This window comes from Egretta garzetta, unplaced genomic scaffold, assembly GCF_000687185.1.
Source record: "Egretta garzetta isolate BGI_Z169 unplaced genomic scaffold, ASM68718v1 scaffold30, whole genome shotgun sequence".
NCBI classification, from domain to species: domain Eukaryota; kingdom Metazoa; phylum Chordata; class Aves; order Pelecaniformes; family Ardeidae; genus Egretta; species Egretta garzetta.
Window position 1 is genome coordinate 7,129,930 of NW_009258383.1, and position 20,424 is coordinate 7,150,353.

At 37.6% G+C, this 20,424-nt stretch overlaps 1 protein-coding gene across 1 annotated transcript in view; it reads left to right on the plus strand.

The window, feature by feature from the left end:
* The window catches only part of PHF14 (PHD finger protein 14), a 168,334-nt gene that overhangs the window by 133,796 nt on the left and 14,114 nt on the right, over positions 1 to 20,424 (plus strand). The window contains exons 18-19 of the mRNA XM_035896951.1: positions 213 to 326; positions 2,032 to 2,114. Coding sequence (XP_035752844.1) covers positions 213 to 326; positions 2,032 to 2,103 — 186 coding nt within the window. The 3' untranslated portion in view covers positions 2,104 to 2,114. The remainder of the gene's footprint in view (positions 1 to 212; positions 327 to 2,031; positions 2,115 to 20,424) is intronic.

A 20,424-nucleotide genomic window follows, 5' to 3' on the forward strand; every position in this document is an offset into this window, starting at 1 on the left:
GTTTTACCATTTTAAGAGAAAACATATGATTGATGTTTTTGCCTCTGGGGTAGAAGAAGTTGCCCAGGGTAAAAAGAGTAGCGTTTTAGACCTCAAGTATTTTTCATTTCTCTGTCTGTGCTTAGAGCGCAGTTCCTCTGAAAAGTCTCCATTTTCTTGGCGTGCCACGTCAACACGCTGCTGAGGGGTCTATTTGTCTCTGTTGCCCTCAGGACTCCGAGCCGTCAAATGAGGTGGTCTCAGAGGCCCCAGGTAATGTGGTACCCTCTACCTCAAGAAGTAGCTCTGAAGAGCTGGTATCGGTGGCACAGAAACGTCCAGAAGAGGTAGGACATTCTGTGTCTATTCTTTTCCAAAATTAACTGTTGGGGGATACACGTTTGCCTCTGTTTTTCATGCCTAGTGTTGTTTTACTCGTAGCAGAGACTTTTTAAAGCTAAAACTCACTCTTATCCTCCCATACCAACAGCGTGCAAGACCAAGGTAAATCTCAGGACCTTGATTAATGGTACCTATAAGCCAAGTATATTCCATCTGCTACCTTTTTAATACTATTTCTTATTATCAGTGATTGGGAATATATTTTTTCTTGTTCCTGTCTTTCATGCCATGACAGTAACAGGAGTCCCTTTAGATTCTGGCAAATTAAACTTTATGATACTAAAGAGTCAGAAGTAGAACATGTACATAGGTATATAGGTAGATGTAAAGCTTTTGTCTTCCTTCACTAATTTAAATACAGCTAACTGATGGGTTGTGCAAAGGAAAGACCCTCGCTAATACTGTGCCTTTTTTTGTGCCCTTGTTTTCCAAAAAATGATACTACATGCTAATGATGTAGCATGATCCATGATAGTATGAATCCATACTCCTGGTTGTTATAATAAAAGGTGGAGGCTTGTAAGGTAGTTCCATAAAGCAGCCGATGACTTGGGGTTTTTTTCTATCCCTGCAATGTGTACTTGTCACAGTACACCACAGCTGGAGGAGAGGTTGTCTGCGGAATTCAGGCTCACGACTTCATTTTATGGTGGCAATCATCCTTTCAGAGAACCACTATTATCCGTAAATTAACCATTCCTATGAGAAGGAAGTCCTTCATTTAGAGTAGCCTTAACATTATTAATCTTGGCTTCCTCAAACAGTTTAGTTGTTACTATTATTATTAAAGATACTCCAAGTACCAGGTAATATAAAGACTAGTCTTTCCTGCTTCTTTTCTTAGATTTCTTTTGACTATAATCTTCCCAGTAAAGGAGAATATGAAATACTCTCCATAAGAAGTACAGTGCCATTTATTAGTTCTTTAGTGCAGCCTTTAGATAATTATCAAATACCTTCTTGAATTTCTCCTTTCCTCTAATAGTCTTGTCACTTTATCTGAAGAAGAGGGAAGTCCGCAGTACAGGGCCAGGAGAATTCTTAAGAGTGTCTTCTGGATTAAGACCAAATAGGTACTTCACTTATTTTGGAGTATGACCACATATTCTAAGAGAGAAAGTCAGGTTATCACACCTAAGCAGACCTGAGGTTAGAGTAATAGAAGATTTTAGTAATACTTTTGTTTATATTCTTGAGTAGAAAAGGGACCTCTAGTCTGTGGAGGGCCATGGGTTCTGCCTCTGAACTCTCAGCTTTGCCAACTTGTCTCACTCCACTGGAGAAATTAAAATTGAGAGTACAGACGATATTTAAAAATAAAAACAGGAAAAGTGCTGCAGAGAGAGGAACGAAATGTGGTTAGTTAGTAAAAAGTGACCGAGAGGAAGATGAGTATACAGCTTTTGCTTTTGTGGAATAAAAACCAGCTAAACTAGGGGGGAGAGGAAACTTCAGAGAATTGAAAGATCGATATATACCTTTTGAATTTTACTATTATCTCAGTAGTAGTTTATGTTGGAGCTGTTTTACTGAATGTGGTGTCATAAATTATGTGTTTTATAAGGGAATGAGACTTTCTCCGATCACATTTACTGCAGTTTATATAAAAACAGAGAGGTGAGTCAGAAAGTTTTGTGGTTGGATTTGCAGGGAACCTTGAGAGGGGAGCACCAGTATGCTGAATTTCAAAATTCAGAGCCTGCCATGAAACAACCCATCTAAGTTACATATGGGTAAGTCAGTTTCGTAAACAAATAATTGTGAATTACACCCTAAAAGACAGGTAAAAAAAAGTGTTTTCAGAGCTTTACTTCAACTAACTTCTTTTTTCTTTCTCATTTTATTTGAACTCTCCTGGTACATCACTCCCTTATATTCTTTCAGTATCTGCTTAATGAGTTAATATTTAGAATTAACTACAGCTGCTAACTAATGCATTATTTGTGTAATAATTTATGTCTCCTCTGAATTCAACCCATCGGTATTGTTGAGAAGGCAGCTAAGGAAAAGCTCAAATGCAGCCATGGAAAAGAGAAATAGGAGAAAGTTTAAAGAAAATGGCTAAAAGCTAAGGATTTCAGGAAGGTGGAGGAGAATTAAGAAGGGTGTGGAAAGTGATGTTCGAAGAGTCTCGGACTTGCAAATGTGAGGAGAGACAACTTCTAGTAGGAGAAAGTAAGGAAAATCCCATGAGTGGCCACATTAACTTGTAGCATATTTTTTTTCCTGATTACAATTTCTTTTCCTTTTAGATAGGCCGGTCTGAATCCAACACTCAGGTACTTGTGTCATCAGTTTTAACTTTGTGGGGTGTCACTTGATCAACTAGATGAGGTGCTGTTTTGCTTGTCCAGTCGTTCCTCCTGGTAGAAACAATGGTTGAATTTTGAGTTCTGCTCAACAGGAGGGCAGGGTGGCAGCCGCTCCTCTTACTGCCTTTCTTCTTCCCAGGCTCTTTTCATGCTCTAAAATCAGATTTAACTCTGTGTAGGATAGCGACAGTGTCCAGCTATGTGGCATATGACAAAAGCCACTGCAGAAATAATTAGCATTGTTGGGTGTTTAGATTTAGATACCTGTGAAATTTTTGTAGCTGTGAGGGATTCAGGAAAGTGTGTGTATTCATCGGTGTATGTCAGATGCAGGTGGTTATTATAAAATAACCAAAAGGTGTTTAAAGTTAGAAAGATACCTTGTTCTGTGTTTTCAAAAGCTGTGCAAACCTCAGTAAAATTTAAGCTGTATAGATCTGAACGCTTGAACGATTTTCATTAGTATCCATCCTAAAATAAGGAAGTTGCCTGTGTGATTGATGAGTTAATATTGTATATATTTAATGTCTTTTTAAAGAACTGGAATTGAAAAGTGGAATTGAAAGAAAAATTTGGTGCATTTGGAAGGGGACAGATGTGTGGCATCCTAATTTCAGTGTAATTTCATTAGACTTTCTTAGTTTGTTAGAAAACTGTAGAATAACACTGCTTTTCATGGAATGTTATAATAAATGATACAGTTTTGGTGGTTTCCCTCCAATAGTAGTGCTTAAAACAGGAATTTTGTTCCCACAACCCTTTCAAATTTCATAACTGCACTATTTTTGATATGCCCTGAGACAATACATTAAATCTGATACCACACATTCCTTACCATGAACTGATTGAAAGAAAATTCTCTGGTCATGTTGATTACTTAAGAGCTTCTAAAATGTTTTAAATGCGTGAATACACTTGTTTGAATAACACTGTAGCCGTCTGATAACATTGAAAGGCTGATTAATTAGATTTCATTACCCTTACTCTGTTTCTGTGGTCACTTCCATTGTGCATCTGGCACTTGCAGTATATTTAATAAGTATATTTATATAGGTTTTTAAATGAATATGCGGTGATGGTGAAGGTTTGTTGTTAAAGTGGTTTTGCGTTCCATTTTTCATGCAGTGGCTAAAGAGCAAGATGGGTGGGCTGTATCTTCATACCATTTCTCATAAAGCAGCACTTGAATCCACGGGGAGTGGTGGTGTCAGTGGTAGGTAATCGAAGTTAGAAGAGACTCGTTTTGACAGTTCCCTTCAACCTGAGTCTCGCAAGAAGCATATCCTCGTCTTTGATTAGAAGTAAAATAGAAATACATGAATTATGTGTATTCATTTCCTTTGCCGATCCTGTGGCAAATAAATCAATCAGGTTTTAATAGTGTAAGCGTGGAGGCTAGCAGGGCTGTTCTTTCTGAATGGCTGTGTTGCCAGCGTAGTACAGATACCGATGAAATGCTGTGCCATTCTCTGTCCTGGATAAAAAAATTAATTAAACAACCAAACAACCTCCCACTTTCCCCTGCAAAAAAGCATGTATATATGTTCCGGAGCATTTTAGGATAAAATATGAATGACGTGATGGTAGCATATGAACATAAATAGCTTATGTATGAGTGCTGTATTAAAAAAGCTGTGCAAAGTGTTGTGATTCTTAACTTAAAGAAAGTTAAGGTAGGTACCCATTAATCTGTTTCTGAACTATTAGACATTCGGTGCTTGCAGTTTATCTAGATAGAGCACAGACTTTTCTCCATTAGTAATGTACAGCTGAGGTACAGTGTTTTGTTTTATAGGAAAAGATGTGTCCCACGCTTAAGTCGTCTGCCGTTAGTCATAAGTATGGTAGAGACAGCTTAAAAGAATTATAGAATTCAGTGTTAAAATCATTGCATTCTTCGTGGTAAATCTGGGGGAGCCATCTGCATTATTTCATATACAAGCAAAGGGAATGTTTTTTAATTTTTATGAACACAATTGGCAGCTGATAATATCTTTTGTTTCTTGAGTTATCTTCCTTCCTTGATCTCTGGATAAAACCTTTCCCAACAAGTCCCATTGCCTCTTCAGGTTAGTAAGAAAAGAGATGTTTTTCTAAAAGCCCAAGCTATAGTCTTCATCAGCAGAGCATCCAATCCATCCTTAGGCTATTTTGTTACACTGAGGTGTTTGCTTTTTAAACAAAGTGTGGTGTAACATGTTCTGAAAGAATTGAATAAAAAGTAATTCCGTGGCAAAGCTTGTCATAATGCTCGTGTGATATTTTTTCCATCTGCTATTGTTAGAAGACTGTTAAATAACTGGATTTCCATCACTGACATCTTTCATTTGAGAAACTAACTCAATCATGATGTAGAATAAGCATTGGGAAGAAGCAAGAAGATGATTTGCACTCTTAGAGAACACAAGTAAATATTACAGAAAATATATATTTGTATATCAATGTATAAAAGCAAAGCTTTCATGCTTGTGAAAAGGCTGTGCATTCTTTTCTAAATTTCATAGGCATGACAATATTTTCCCTCTGTTCTGTGTAGCTGCTGGCTTGTACTCATTTAACAGAGAAGGATCGTGTCAGACTGTCGTTGGTATAAATACATTGTTCGTCCTGACACAGTGTTAACTGAAGGAAAAAAAAAATACATAGAGTTGGTTGCACTGCATATTTACTCTTGGACACTAATTTTTTTTTTTTTGTTGTTTAACTGTTAAAGAGCTTTGCAGCTTAAAAAAGTAATTGGAAATTTCCACGCTGTTTGGACCTAGCAGGCTGTTTTCTGATGAAAAATCATAAGTGCTCATTTAGTAGTTGTTCCGTATCATGGATGAATAATCCTCTTTTATACCAGAAGTTGTAGGCCTGAGATTTTGGAACAGAAGCTGATCTGTACTCTGAACCTGCTGCTACCCTGAGATTGGGGTGTTCATTTTGGGCAACATCACAAATGCTACATGGCATACTTTAACAAAGAGAAGAGAATGTATGAGGTCATTTGTGTCATCCATCCCCTGGTGGACACGGGACTGATCCCTCAGGTGCATTTGTTAGTACTTTATCCTGGTTTTAAAACTTCCGAGCAATGGTGGTTTTCACACTTTCGGAGCCTTTTCTTTTACACTCCTGTTCAAAGCGCCTTACAGAGAATTTATTGTGCCTCTCTGCTTTTTCTTGGCGTTGCAACTCTTGTTGCAACAGATTGCAGATCTGCAATTGCTGTGCATTTAGAATATTTTCTGGACCTAAGTCAGATTCGTTGTATAGAAGACAGAAATTTGGTTACTTGGCTGAAATTTGGTGATTTGGCCCATAATCCTATTCCCCGTGTCAGAGTGTGGGTTCCGACCATCAGACTCATTTATCAAAGCAGAGGATTTGAGTAACCTGTTCAGATCATTTGGCACTCAAGAGATTTGTTTGATTTTACTTTTTATGCTTCTGTAAGTCATTATTATGAATGCTATAGTTCCCATTAATATTTCAGTGCTAAAAGTGCTAAGCCACATGCCTAAAAAGCCTTAGAGTCTAACTGTGTTAAAAGCGAATGAATAATGAACAGAGAAGAGAATATAATACCTTTGACTACTGAAGTGATTCCTCTGTAAAATAAACTGGGAAATACAGTAAGCATGCAAATGCTCTGGAGTTAGGAATTCATATTTTCCGTCTAATCTCTTCACATGACTGTTTTATGTAATCTTCTTAATAACAAAACATAAAGGTCGCAAGATGGCTGGAAAATGCTGTCATGCAGTTCTGCTTTTGAAGTCAAAATTTATTTATGTATATTTAAGCTGTAAATGGCCTTACAGAATGAGGGCTCCTCTTGGAAGAACATTATTAATTTAAAAAATGAATTAGGTCTGTTTAAAATTTCCACAAATCCAAGACATTTTTCTTTATTTAACCTTTTCACAGTCTCTGCCCTTCTTTAAAGTACATTCAGTCCTATATCATCTGTTACTCAGGAAGGTATTTAATACATGACTTGGCATCATTTGCATTATACAAGAAGATTAACTTTACAAGCTCTGCTATTAATCTGAGTAGCTCTACATATTGACCTATGAAAGAACATAATTAAGTTAGCTTAATTAAGTTAATTAATTGTTACACTCTGATGAACTTACTATTGAGAGGAAATTAAAGGCAAATAGAAAATGGCATTCATTGGTTTGAAATCATATTTTAAAGGATTTTACAAAGATACATTATATTTAGATGACAAAAATATCTATTGTGTAATAACCAAAGCAGAGGCAATTAAAAATGTCAGAAGCTAAGAATCCCTGCAGTATGCTCTCTTATTGCCTGACATTCTAAAAGCATGTTTTCTAAAAGCATATTCCTAAAAGCAATAAGAAAAGCATGCTAGAAATTTAGAAAGTAACTGTTGTGGGAGGTTTTTTCCCAATAGCCAAATAATTGAATTCAGAAATCGACACCACTGTCTACACGTCGACTACAGAGAAAAGCACACTATAAAAGTTAGATAAGTGTTATAATCTGATATCGGGCTCTTCTTTGGGGGAGAAAAAAGGGGGAAGGATTGAAAGACAGCACAAGGCAGCAAGCGGTACCCCGTCAAAAGTACATCCTTGTACGTCAGGGTAAGAATGTTTTTCTCATGCAGTGATGGAAGGGGAAGGAGACGCTCCTGGAATTTCCTCCGTCAGCTACATTTCAGTTGTCAGGAGTGCCTGCAAGTTCACTGCAGGAAAACGTACAGGGTTACAGCACAGATCCTGTGCATGGCCAGACCCTCCGCATGACTCCAGCATCTGGGGCGTGTTCATCAATCTTGATACGCGCTGATGCGTACCCTGGAGATCATTAATTCCAAGTAGCCATAATTAATAAAAAGTGAGAGAAAAATGGCAAAACATGCACAAATGTGACACAATAAACGCTGCCAAATGAGCAGTTTATTAATCTGTGAGATTCATTAATTTTACCGTGGCTTTAGTTTGAAGTTAATTTGTCTGAACAATTTTTAGTTCTCTACTATTTTTTTTGCCCCAAATATATAGGTTTTCTGGATGGCATCCTCAGTAATTTTAGGACTTCATGCTTTCTTTCTGTTGTAAAAACGATTATTTTAACTCAAGTGAAAACAGTATTTTCCCTGAGGTATTATTCTTTGGCATTTCCAGATCACCAGAAAGGGTCATTGAACTGTGGATACGTTCTCTGGAAAAATAGCAGCATTTAAAACGGGAAGCCAGTGGCATTTAGAATCACTTGTGTACAAATTTGTATTCGTATTCTGAATACAGATAAGTTGGAATTTCATTCCTTTAAAGAGAAAAAAAAAATCTTTCCTTGAATGGTACTAGGTTCTCTTTCATTTGAAAAAAAAAATCTGAAACATTCATTGAAATGATAGGATCAGAAGAAACAATGAAATTACAGCTACTGTATATTTAGTAATGCATATTGTTTTTCTTTAGCGCCTTGCCCACAAAAAAAAATCAGTTTTAATTTTTGTAAATTCAATTTGAAATGAACATGTTACGTCTGGCCACTTTAAAGTGTTATAGAGTGTTAAACAACCAGTTATATTCTAAGAAGAAAGAACAGCTTTGACTTCAGCTTAAACAACATGCTTTAAATCATAATTTTTTTCAGGTAGAGAGTGGAAAGTGGAATGAAAAATTAGAATTAAGCAAGCTTTAGGTGGGAAAATAGCAGCATGTTGTACAAGCTGAAGACTGTTTCCCACCTATTGTATATTTTGGCAGCTGTACTGGTGTCAGTGGACTTCAGTGTACCTGTGTGCACTGTCCAGGCAGCTATGACTGGATTGTTTTGAGGTATCCATGCCGCGGCGTGGTACCATGTCCTGCACGCTACTGTTGTAATTTGCTGTGTGGCACGTGAGATACACAATGGAAATTCTTTCCTGAAGGAAAGTAAACGTAACTCCTTTCTTCAATATGTTATGTACACACTCTTACTGTTCTTTTTTCTTTCTTTTCTGAGGGATTTGCTATCTACTCTCTTATCTGTAATATTTGAATGAAAAATTAAGCAAATACGTGCTCTGGTCATTGTATGCAGTGTAAATATTAGACTTCACATTGCACTATGTGAACAAAGCAATGATCCTTTTTCTAGGTGATATATAATGTCAGAAAATTTCTGTTTTGTTTTAATATGACAGGTTGAAAATACCAGAACCCTTTTAAGTTATTATAGTCTAGATTTTGGATAATGAACCTTGAGCAGGGTTGAAAATTTCAATGTCATCTTTAAGGTAGTGAAGATAAGCAGAGGTCAGTCTCTAGTCATTAATAACGTAGGTTATATAGATTTTTCCCTACCCAGTTGTTTCAGGGTTATCTCTGAACTGCAGTGCAATCCCAATAGTGTCGCAATGCTGCTTCATCAAAGTATTGTTTCTGTAAATTTCTCTCACTGTTAAGCAGAAATTCAGGCATTGAATAGTTCATATTAGGGAAATATTTTAGCACAGTAGGATCAGTGATGTGTTATTTATTAGAATAGCTCTTTTTGCTATTAGTGCGTATTTTTGTGATAGTCATATATACATTAATCTACCCTAATTAACAGTAAATTAAAACTAAATTTATGTTAACACCAAGTATGTATTTTCTGAAGACTGTGAAGTAGATTAACACACACCATTATCTTTTATAGCCCTCATTGACCTGTTAAATCCTTCTTAAGTGAACAGTTTTCCTATAATTAATTTTTTTTTTTTTATTTTTTTAGAAGTGGCTACTCAGCTATCTTAGTCTCCCAAACCCTCTAGATTACCTGGAATACCCAGAACTACATATCTATGCTATAGCTATGGGCTTTGTTTTATTTAGAAAATGTTACTGAAAATACAGTTAAATTCAGAGCGACTTAGACTGTGATGAGGAGTTGTATCTTTGGGAAGCTGGTTCTCCATTATCCAGTCCTGATGTGTGTTACTCTGGTAAGGTTCTTGTTTAAATTGGTTGAAGTGAGCATAGGAAATTGAAGATAAGTAGCAAAAATTAGCACACACCTTCTGCCAATAAAGATTTTTTTTTTTTGTCCTCTTGTAAGGGACTGCTTTGGTATTATTCTGTGTTCTCCATCTACACAAAAGAGGTGGAGATATGTCTACTCTACAACTTCGCTGGCTAAAATTATTTGTCTGAAGCTCTGTAGATTGTGCCAGCATTTACTGAGGAAGATGCTTGCAGAGGGCTTTTCAGGGCACCCAGGGTAGGCTTTAAGCTAGGGCAATGTGTTTCACTGCTGGCTAAGACAGGGGCCTGGAAATGCTCTGCAATTCAGTAGCCAGGAGAGCGAGTCCTCAGTCAGTTTACACCAGCCCAAGCCCAAGGGCGGTCTGTTCCCGCAGCCTGCCTGCTGGTCTTGTTGGACCAGAAGATGAGTGAGCTGGGTCGGTGGGCTGATCTGGCAGGCCATGGGCTGACATCCATGGAGGGTGGAGGCATTGCGGAGCTGTGGACCAGGACCTCCCTCTTCAGTGGCAGCCTGCAGTTAGATGGTCCAGGACTGACAGTGAGGCTGCATTGTGATTTCAGTGCTCTAGAAAAATTAAATTTAAATAACCCTCAAAATACCCATTAGTGTTTCTGGCTGTAGTGTATCTGTGATATACCACAGACAGTGGTATATGTGTGCTTGTATCCTTGAGACTTTTTTGGTAATCTTTATCAGAAGAAATCTTTTCAGAGCATTAGTGCACAGGGGCATATTCACACCTTGCTTGTTGGAAATCTGTCACTCTTGGTTTAGATTCAACAAGGTATAGGGAATCATGTTCAAATCTAGGACTCTAACCTGAGCATCCTCTCTCCAAAACCAGAGTAAATTTAAGTAGTAGGTTCTAATTTGGGGGAGATCTACAACTGAAATTCCAAAATGAGCTGTGTAGAAAGTTGCCTTAAATCTTTACAATGGAATGACAACAGAATTATTCCCTGTGTGTTTTCCAAACCATTGATTGTACTTGACTCCAATTTCCTTCAAATTTTCAATAGACTTTTTGCATGTAGGCACTCGTTATAGATAAACTCGGTTAATACAATATTGGTCACATAGGGTGGGTATTATGAAGATAAATATCCATAGTTTAGGAGGCTAAAGACAGTTCTTTAGAAAGTACCTTCTTAAAGAAGTGTAGAAAAAAAGACAAAGTCAAGAATAAGGGCATAATTGTTCTAATGTAGCTCTGAATCTGGGAGTTATAATACTCAAAATGGAAGACGAGATATGAAAAAGTTGGAAGCATGAAGAAAGAGAACATAAAGAAAGGAACAGAGAACTTTTCCTGCATTTTAGATGCTCATTTTTATTCTCATTTTCTGACAGTCTTTATTTATATAGTTAGCTCTCAGAAAAATATCTCTGTAAGTCAGCATTTAAAAATGGAGTCAGCCATAGAATATAATTTGTGTGTGTGCATGCTGTGCAAAATTTTAGATGTTTGCTTCTGCAAAATGTTGCTTGTTTTAACACCCTCTTTGTAGTTTAAAGGGTGGTATTTGGAATGGGAGTAGAGGCAGAAATGATGCAATGTCATTCAGAGCCTGTAGATAATCCAAAAGTCACCATTGTTCATATTTTAGCCAGATAAGCAGCAGGGTAAAAATAACCCAATTTTGAAGTCATGTTGTTATTTGAGAAAGCTGTCAGTATCTGCAGAGGCACCAAGTTACTCAAAAAGGGGAAGCACACAAAAAGTTATAAAACCCCAAGCCCAGCCCCAGTTCCTTTAAGAAAGGCTGAGTAGAGGAAACTTCCTTCTTCACCACAAGCGTGACACCCTGCAAAGTCTCTCCTTATGCCATGCAGGGAAATACATTTTATCCCTTCATCCCTTCCTTACAGTCTCATGTAGAAACACTGAACACAGAGGAAATTTGAAAATAAACCTTTGATTGAATTATTTTATCTGAGACTGAAAGGTGGAAGAATCTATAGTGCTCTTTAAAATAATATTACCCTTCCTGAAGTCTTAAGTTTTCTAAATTTCTCCTATGATACTAAGTGTTTCAGGTGAAATTTCTTTCTCTCAAAGGTTGCTGTATTTAGTAATAATATTTAATTTGGGAAACTAAGGGGGATAAAGTAGATTTGTTCTTGCCTTCATAGAATCATGGAATGTTTTGGGTTGGAAGGGACCCCTAGAGGTCCTCTAGTCCAACCCCCATTCATCTTGCAGTCTTCCCTAGGAATCTGCCTGCGGCCACTGAAGGCAACAAGAAACTGGGCTTGGTAAACTTCTGTTGTTACCCAGTGCAGCTCCTTATTTCTGTGTGCCAGAAGTTAACCTGCCAGTGTCCGGGTGGAGTGATGAAGCCAAGAAATAGTGTCAAAAATTAAAACTTCCCAGATGCAATATTGCATACGTGATGTGGTTTCTGTCTTCCTTTTTTTCTTCTAAGATAGCATCTGTGTTTATATTTCAGTTTACCACGAATGTAGCACATTGAGAAGATGGCTTAGCCAATTTTTCCAGAGTATTATAACTTTAGAACTTGCTGATTTTTAGTCACTGAATTAATGCTAGTTTATTTTAATTTAAATCAATATGCATTTTAATTTGAATTTAATAAGCCAGGGGTCTTTATGTTACAGTTTTTGAAGCTCTCGTAACACAAATTAGCAAATAATTCCGTTCAATTATATATTATACTTTTCTCCTGGTAATCTTACCCTGAGAGCTTGTCATTTTCAGTGTTTATATTTAACTCCATAATTTGTGTTGTGAATACATTTAGATTTTGCAGTCGGGGCTATATGGTTAAAAGCACTGAATAATAAAAAAAAAATGATCCTTACCTCAAAAAGTTTCCATTTCTAGTATAAAACCAGATGTTGTGGATAAAAAGATTTTAAATAATGAAGTATTCTGTTTACTGCATTTTGGCTTTTGCACTTTTGCTGCATTTTTCACTTAATAGGAGAGGTTTGCTTTTTTAAAAAGCAAAGACTGTTAATAAGACTAACAATATTGTTTCAAGTATTTGGAAATGTCACTGCTTTTTTCCTACAAGGTTTATTATTCAGCAGTTTATAATGGCCTCTACTTCTCTGCATAAAATAGAAACTTAACTTAGTAATAGAAACAAGATTAAAGACAGTGAACAGATCATTTAATGGAACAAATGGATTCCCAGTCTTATTAATTGGTAAGCTCAAGCTAGAGAAGTATTGCACATGTAGACTGGGAAAACGGAAGGCTGTTTGCATAAATATTTTTCCACTGTTAAAGCACGTCATTAATAGACTTTATTAAATCAGACCAAGGGTCTGTATCAAGCAAGCTTCATCATCCATGTAGTCCTGAAGTGAATGTCATCAGAAATCACTGGGCTTAAACACTTATCAGCTCAATATGATAAAATGACTGCATTTTTATTTACACAATAACCTCAAATCCTCATATTAAAAAGTGGCAAATTTTTTTGCCCTTTGCTGTTCTAAGTGTGACACATGTAACAATTATTCATCATTCCATAATGGATCATTTTTATCAGAGTCCTGTGTCTCTTCTGTATATATAGAATAAATATTTATGTTTTCTCATTTTTCTGAACTAGAAGATACTGATAGAATAGGTTTGAAGTGTCAACTATAATTCATTGCCTGCAAAGAAAAGCTTTATACTGATACTGTGTGAAAGGAAAAGAATATCTAAATCATTTCAGCAGCGAGCTTATAACCAAGATAATATCAGCATTTTCCTTCTTGAAAATATATCTGCCATAAATTAAAGGAGGTCTTCAGTATTTTATTAAAATGCTTCTGACAATTTTAACCCCATCTTCAATGGGAAAGTATGTATGAATACGAAAACCTTTTTTTTTAAAAAAGTGAAGGTCAGTTGAAAGTTAAAACAAGCTTGTGGTAAACTTCATAGTAATTCTGCAAATATTTTGTTTAACACATTAACAAATTATGATGCTTATTTAGTATCAATCTAAAGAGACACGTTGTTATAGGAAGCTTAATACGTATGTAGCACTTTGCTATTTTGTACAATAGTAATATAATTTGCAAAAAAAGCCCACGAAATATATGGATACTGAGTATATTTTGATGAACTCTTAATTTAGTTAAAAATAGTCCTAGCAGTAAACATAATAGAGGAGAGGTGCCTAACACAGTATATAATTATGTTTAAATGTACTAAATATATACATAGCAAAGCAATTGGGTTAATAACTATATAATTAGAATTCAAAATATGTTTGTAATGAAGCATTTTATACACAAATACTGTGGTTCGGTATCTTAACACATTTGCAGCTGTGCTCCCAGTTTCTTTAACAAGGAAATGCAGGGAAGTGGCGGCACTATTTGTAATGAAGTAATAGCACGAGAGAAAACTTGCATGTGATGAAGCCTTGCACCCCTTTTGCAGAATTGATTTCAAGGGTCATATACCATCTTTCGCTGACAAGGGGAGAAATGTACCCGCTTCCCATTCAAGGGCGAGTGGCTAAGTTCTGTGCTTGCTCTGTGAGTGCTCCTTCCCCGAGCCCCGAGCTGCAGCAGCACCTCCCACATTTACAGCCACTTGCTCCGTAATTCCGGCTGCAGCTGGAGAGCGCGCATCTTCTGAGCGAGCTGCTGCCCAAGGCGCTTGATCAGAAAAGACATTTCTTTTCTGGAGCCAGTCCCATCCACAAAAGACCCAAAGCATCCGTCATAGGCTGGAACAGCTTTTTGCAAATAAGTAGAAAGCTGAAAAGAAGTCTCGGTATTTCTTATGTAGATGAGAATTTTACTTTGAACTCCCAAGTGGTTTTTTCCTGCAATAAATTTAATCACTCACTAGTATCACATCACATTGATGTTGGAACAAGCTGGAAGATTTTGTAAGGTCAGGTATTTAATAGGAAACCTATGAAAATATGATTTTATGAGGTATACTCAACAATTCAGTTTAGAACTGCTGCCTGGAAACTGGATAATTGTTTTCTTTTAAAAAATTAGATATTAAAAGACAATGTGAGAATGAATCCTTCCTTCCCATGACAAAAACACAGAAGCAGTCCTTAATTTTGGACACAATCAGTATGTTAGGAAGGTCATTATTGTAAAGCTATGCATTTGTCCCTGCTAGTGACATGAATAAGGTAAGTGATCTTATAGTATTTGCTGTTGTCAAACTGCATTAGCATCTTAGGCATGATAAGAATGTCATTAATGTGAAACAAAAATTAATTACTACGATAAGGCAATAAAACTTGTTTAATACTGCATAATCAGTAGCTTGAAAGAAACTTGCAATTTTAATTTTAATTCCTTCTGTAAATATTTCCAGTTCCTACATACTCTGAAACTTTACCTTTTGTGATTATTTACAGACAGAGTGGAATTTACTCTCGGATGGGCTCTCTGTAGAAACAAAGTGGTAGGGGTGACTCCATTTGCTTGCCATCTGTCCTTGCCATTTTTAGCATATGTATTAGGCAATTGCTGCACTATCCCATCCTAAAAATCAGTGTGGAAGATAAGGGTGATGAGTTATGTTCTGGGCATTCCTTCTACTGTCCACCAAGCACATCTTGTGTAAGTAAATTGTCTAGCTTTCTGATAGCTCAAACATAGGAAAAATGAATCTGAGTCATGGTCGTTGAAAGTAACAGTGGTTCTGTATCAAACCACATAAAAATGACTTGATTAGCTCTGTTCACATTTCATTCAGGATTTTAGGCATCTTTTTTAAGATTGTGCTGTTTATGCATGCTGAATTTTGGTCAGCCACCTCAAGAGGCCTTAAAATAACACAGTACTTCAACTCAAACAGCTGCCTACACCAGGGATGAGAACCTCCTTTAACGGGTAGGTTCCACTGCTTATTAGAGAGAAGCAATGGCATCCATCGCATTTGCGTCTATGAATTCTGCACACTCGGTTTACAAGGAGCATAATACCGGAAAGATTGTTATTTTCTGGGCAGCAGACAACCATCTATATTTCATCTTGTCCTGCAGATCCACTGGGTCCTTTTACCTTATGAAGCATCTGAGTAAATTAATAGTAATAAAGGCAGGAAGTCAATTGAATCGTTCCATTTTCCGCCAACTGCTCCAAGTGAGATTATAAACATTTTTTTAGGGTAAAAGCTGTTGTTCTACTCAAAACGAAGACATCTGGTGTTGAAAATAAACCTTGACTAGGTGGACAACACACAATTCAGAATCAATAAACTCAGCATTTCATTCCAAAAAATTGATCTGTCTGCATCTGTATGGGTCTGCTTCTGGAGAACGATCTAGAGCTTACAGTTGCTTGCATCCAATCAAATGCATGCTAAGAACTTGGAATTCACAATAGTCCATTGTTCATTCCTTTAAAATACCTGTTTCTGTTCCAATATAAGAGAGATACTATATGAGGATGTGTCTATATTGAAGTATGAGGTCATACCTGTTGGAAGTCAGGCGCTCATGTTAGGCTGTCACATCCATTCAAGCTTTTGGCTATGAAGAGGCATGCTAGCAACTTAGCATTCACAGCGCATCTTTCAAAGAATTGGCTTCTGGTATACTGTGGGACAAATTCATCAGACAAAAACTGTATTAGGCTACCAGTATGTATAATTGCATATAGCAGAGGCTTTTCTCACTCTGGAAAAGCTTCAGTATCTTCTATTCCAAGAAAGTCAGTATCTTCTATTCCAAGAAAGTCCGTATCTTCTGTTCCAAGAAAGTGGATACATCAGGTGCATTGATTTCATTACAAGTCAGCTTTTTATGCTTTGAAATGGAAGTACTGAGAAATACTTGGTTGTCTTCATCCTTTCCTGAACCACAGTAGCCTGCCTATGCTGCAGAACAATTATGATGCTGTCATGGCAAATTGAGCAGGCACACTGACTGCTACTTCCTTCATACTTTTCAAACATACAGCAATACTTCTGAGGCAAGCAGACTCCAGGATGATATAATCTGGTAGACTTCAACTGACTAGTGGTGCCTTCTGAATTTTGGTGTCAGAATTCACATCTTCACAATGCTCTGTGAGGAGCTTGCTTCACGTCTTTCAGCACCAAAGAAACTTCATTAAGGAAGCCTACCACTGGTCAGAAGTAAAGTCAGATTGCTGTTTTCATAATAACGTTCCAGCTAGCTGTAAGTTCGTGGCTTGGAAATTTCAGCAAGTCAGCCGATCTTGTGTTTGAAAGTGGTATTTCAGTGGAGACAGTGAGGAGGAATATGCATAGGGTTTTCTGAAGTGCTAATTTCTTAAATTGCATATGCTTGAGTGTGCCTCTTGGACAGTATGAAAAAAATTGTTAACTGCAGAGTATCTGCTGCTTGATTTTGCAGGGCTTGACAGATCACTGGTTCATAAACATTAATGTAGAAAGCAGGAGAATGATGTGCAAGCCAAGCTATTGAGGAGAGCTGGCCTTTCATTTGTTTGGACAGGCATGGCATTTTGTTGTCAATTGATTCTTCTTATCCTTTCCTGCCGTGGGTTATGAAATCATATGCCCAGAGGAAAGGAAATTCAATTATGCATTTACATTTTGGATTAGCGGGGAATATGCATCTGGCATGGTGAAACCAGGATGGTTTTATCTATAAAAGTTAGTTAGAAAAATTATCTCAGTTGATAGAAATATGATCACAACCTGCTGTATTCCTCGGAAAATCTGTAACACTTGAATCAAAGGCTGCTGTTATCACTGTTAGAATCTAAATCTTTTTTCAGAGTGATGAAACATTAATGTGATGGGAGTTCTAAAATATTAAAAAGTTTGCCTTATGAAAGTGACGATAGAAATCTGTCACCGTGTCCAAAAAGGATTTAGGGGCAACAGCTGATGCAACAGCTTACCAGCAAATAGACCAGTACAATGTGACTTGAGTTCTCTGCTTGACCCCATCCCAAACCCACTAAAATTTTTCAGTTTTTGACAGTTCCTTTTGCATGAAACGACTGAAAGTTTGATTTTCCAAGTACTGAAGAAAAATAAAATGAAGTACTGGAATGAGTAGTGACTGGATGCTGCTAAGTGAGGTTTAGTGATTTAGTCATGGACTAGTGCTCTTCCCAAAGGAGAGAATAAGGACTGAAGTCTGGCAACTGCTGTTATTGGCTCTGGAATAGACAGGTGGACTGTCATTTAAAACAAACAAAAAAGTCGAATGCATAGTCAGTTGGAAAATTAATTTCTGTGCTATATCCTTTCATCTGAAAATTTTAAGACTCCCAGTCATTCCTGGTGAGGTGGATAAAGTATGTGGCTCAACAGAATAAACCTGAGGTTAAATATTGCTTCATATATTCCCAGTCAGAAAACAGGACTCCGGGCTTAAAAGGTCTTTGTGACAGATGAATGAGTTGAAAATTGCATTTATCAGTGAAATATTCAGTGCCTCTGTCAACTGTGGACACCATAGGTGGTGGCTTTCTGGTTGGAACACATTGCCATAGTCCCCAAATGCATTTCTAATTTTTTAGAGAGACTGGCGCCTGTTTCAGTTTTTCCTCTTGGATTCCCTTAACTGTCAGATTAGAGGAAAAATTATGATTCAGAATTTTAAAAAAGCACAATAACTGCCAGATATTTCCTCAGTCCCCCCACCTTGAACATATCTATAAGTGGTAAGCTGTTATTTCTACCTTATCCTTGTATCAAGAGAAGATGTTCTTTTAAGGAAGTAGACAGAGAACAGCAACAAAGAAAGAAGAGCTTGTGTCTAAAGGAAAGGATACCACGAAAATTTTAAGCATTATCCTAAGGATCTTCAGGGAATTTCCTAGTTTAAAAGGATGAGAATTTTGTGAAGTAGATTGTGAAAGCTAGAAGGAAACAAGCCTGAAGATGGTGAAACATCCACGAAGGGTGAAGTTCTACACATGTTGAGAAGGCAGCAAAAGGAAATAGTTTGTGGGAGGAAGGTGGCACGGCCTTGAGATGTTATTTTCACCTGGTTTTGTCTAAAGCTATCAGCTCAAAACAAAACAACCAAACGGGCATGGAGAAAATTCCCTTTTATTCTTTGTATCAATGCATAAGACCTTGAAAATGAAAAAATATATTTGGGACTTTACCCAAGGAGTAGAGGAGGGCTCTGTTGCATTTAATGAAACTATTCAGACAAAATAAAAATCTTAGCTCTCATCAAAATTACTCAATGAAACAACAGGAAAAAGAAAATCACAGATACAACCTCTATTTTTACATAGCCCAGGAATGCAAATCCTTTTCATTACACAAGAATACTAGCTTATTGCTGAGAGCCAGTGCAGGCAAAGTGCAGTTCAAATCACCTTGGAAAGAATATTGCCGGATGTCGTGATTTAACACCGGCCAGCAACTGAGCACTACACAGCCACTTGCTCACTCCCCCTTGGAGAGAATCAGAAGAGTAAGAGTGAGAAAACTCATGGGTTGAGATAAAGACAGTTTAAAAGGTAAAGCAAAAGCCGCACACAAGCAAAGCAGTCCAAGGAATTCACTCACTGCTTCCCACGGGCAGGCAGGTGCTCAGCCATCCCTGGGAAAGCAGGGCTCCATCACATGTAATGGTTATGTGGGAAGACAAACGCCATCACTCCGAATGTCCCCCCCTTCCTTCTTCCTGAGCTGTATATGCTGAGCATGACATCATACAGTGTGGGACATCCCTTTGGTCATTTGGGTTCAGCTATCCCGGCTGTGCCCCCTCCCAGCTTCTTGTGCCCCCCCCAGCCTCCTCGCTGGTGGGGTGGGGTGACAGGTAGAAGAGGCTTTGACTCTGTGTGAGCCCTGCTCAGCAATCGCTAAAACATCCCTGTGTTATCAACAGTTTCCAGCACAAATTGAAAAGCATAGTCCCATACTGGCTACTATGGAAAAAGTCAATCCCGGCCAAAACCAGCACACCAGGAAGTGTATTTTCCATTTTCTTAGGTCTTCTTCCTGCTTCCTGCACACTTTTGTGCTTCTACCAGCTTAGCTTTGAAATATCCTGTATAAACAAAATGCTTATATCTTGTGAGAAAGTGTAGAAATTACTAAGGAACAATTTACCTTTCTGTGGAGAAGTGTGTAAGACTGGCAAGCTTGGCTATGCAAACAGAACTACATTAAGAAAATGTTTGCTTCACAAATGGTAGAAAATTCCATTTCCTTTTTGCTAGTGGTAGCCAGTTGAGAACTTAGCATGGATACCCAGACTACAAAATTAACTTGAATTACCTGCCCTTGTCTTATATTTGTTGTGTTTGCCCACTGTGAAGGGAAGGAGGAGAGCCACAGTTTGGTACTGCAGGTCATTAGGGTGAGCTGCCAGTGGGCTCTGACACCCGGTTCACTTGGGTTGTGCTTTCTGCAGATTCTGAGTTGTAGGATTGTAATCCATTAGTTTAATGATACCTGCTTTTAATTTGAGTAGGTAGAGTTTTCTTTCTCCTGCTTCTGCTCACGGCATGAGTTGAAGACAGAGACCTCTATGAATAAATACTAGTTTGGCTGGGATAAAAAGGTATGTGGCCCTGGGCATTGTGGTGGGAATAGCTTAGTAGTATGCTTTCATCATGTTGAAGTTGCTTAAAGATTGTTTGGGTTTTGATTTTGATTTCAATACCTGGTGAATCTCACTGAGCTGACCAGAAGCCTGACATATCCACAAGCAGTGAGCGGCAGCGTTGTGTTGCCTTTGAGTCACCTGTGGACCCAGAGCTTCTCCAAGGGAGTTGTGGTGACCCTGGTTTTCTGGCCCTTCTTTGCAAGGAAGGTGGCAAGATGCTGGCATCC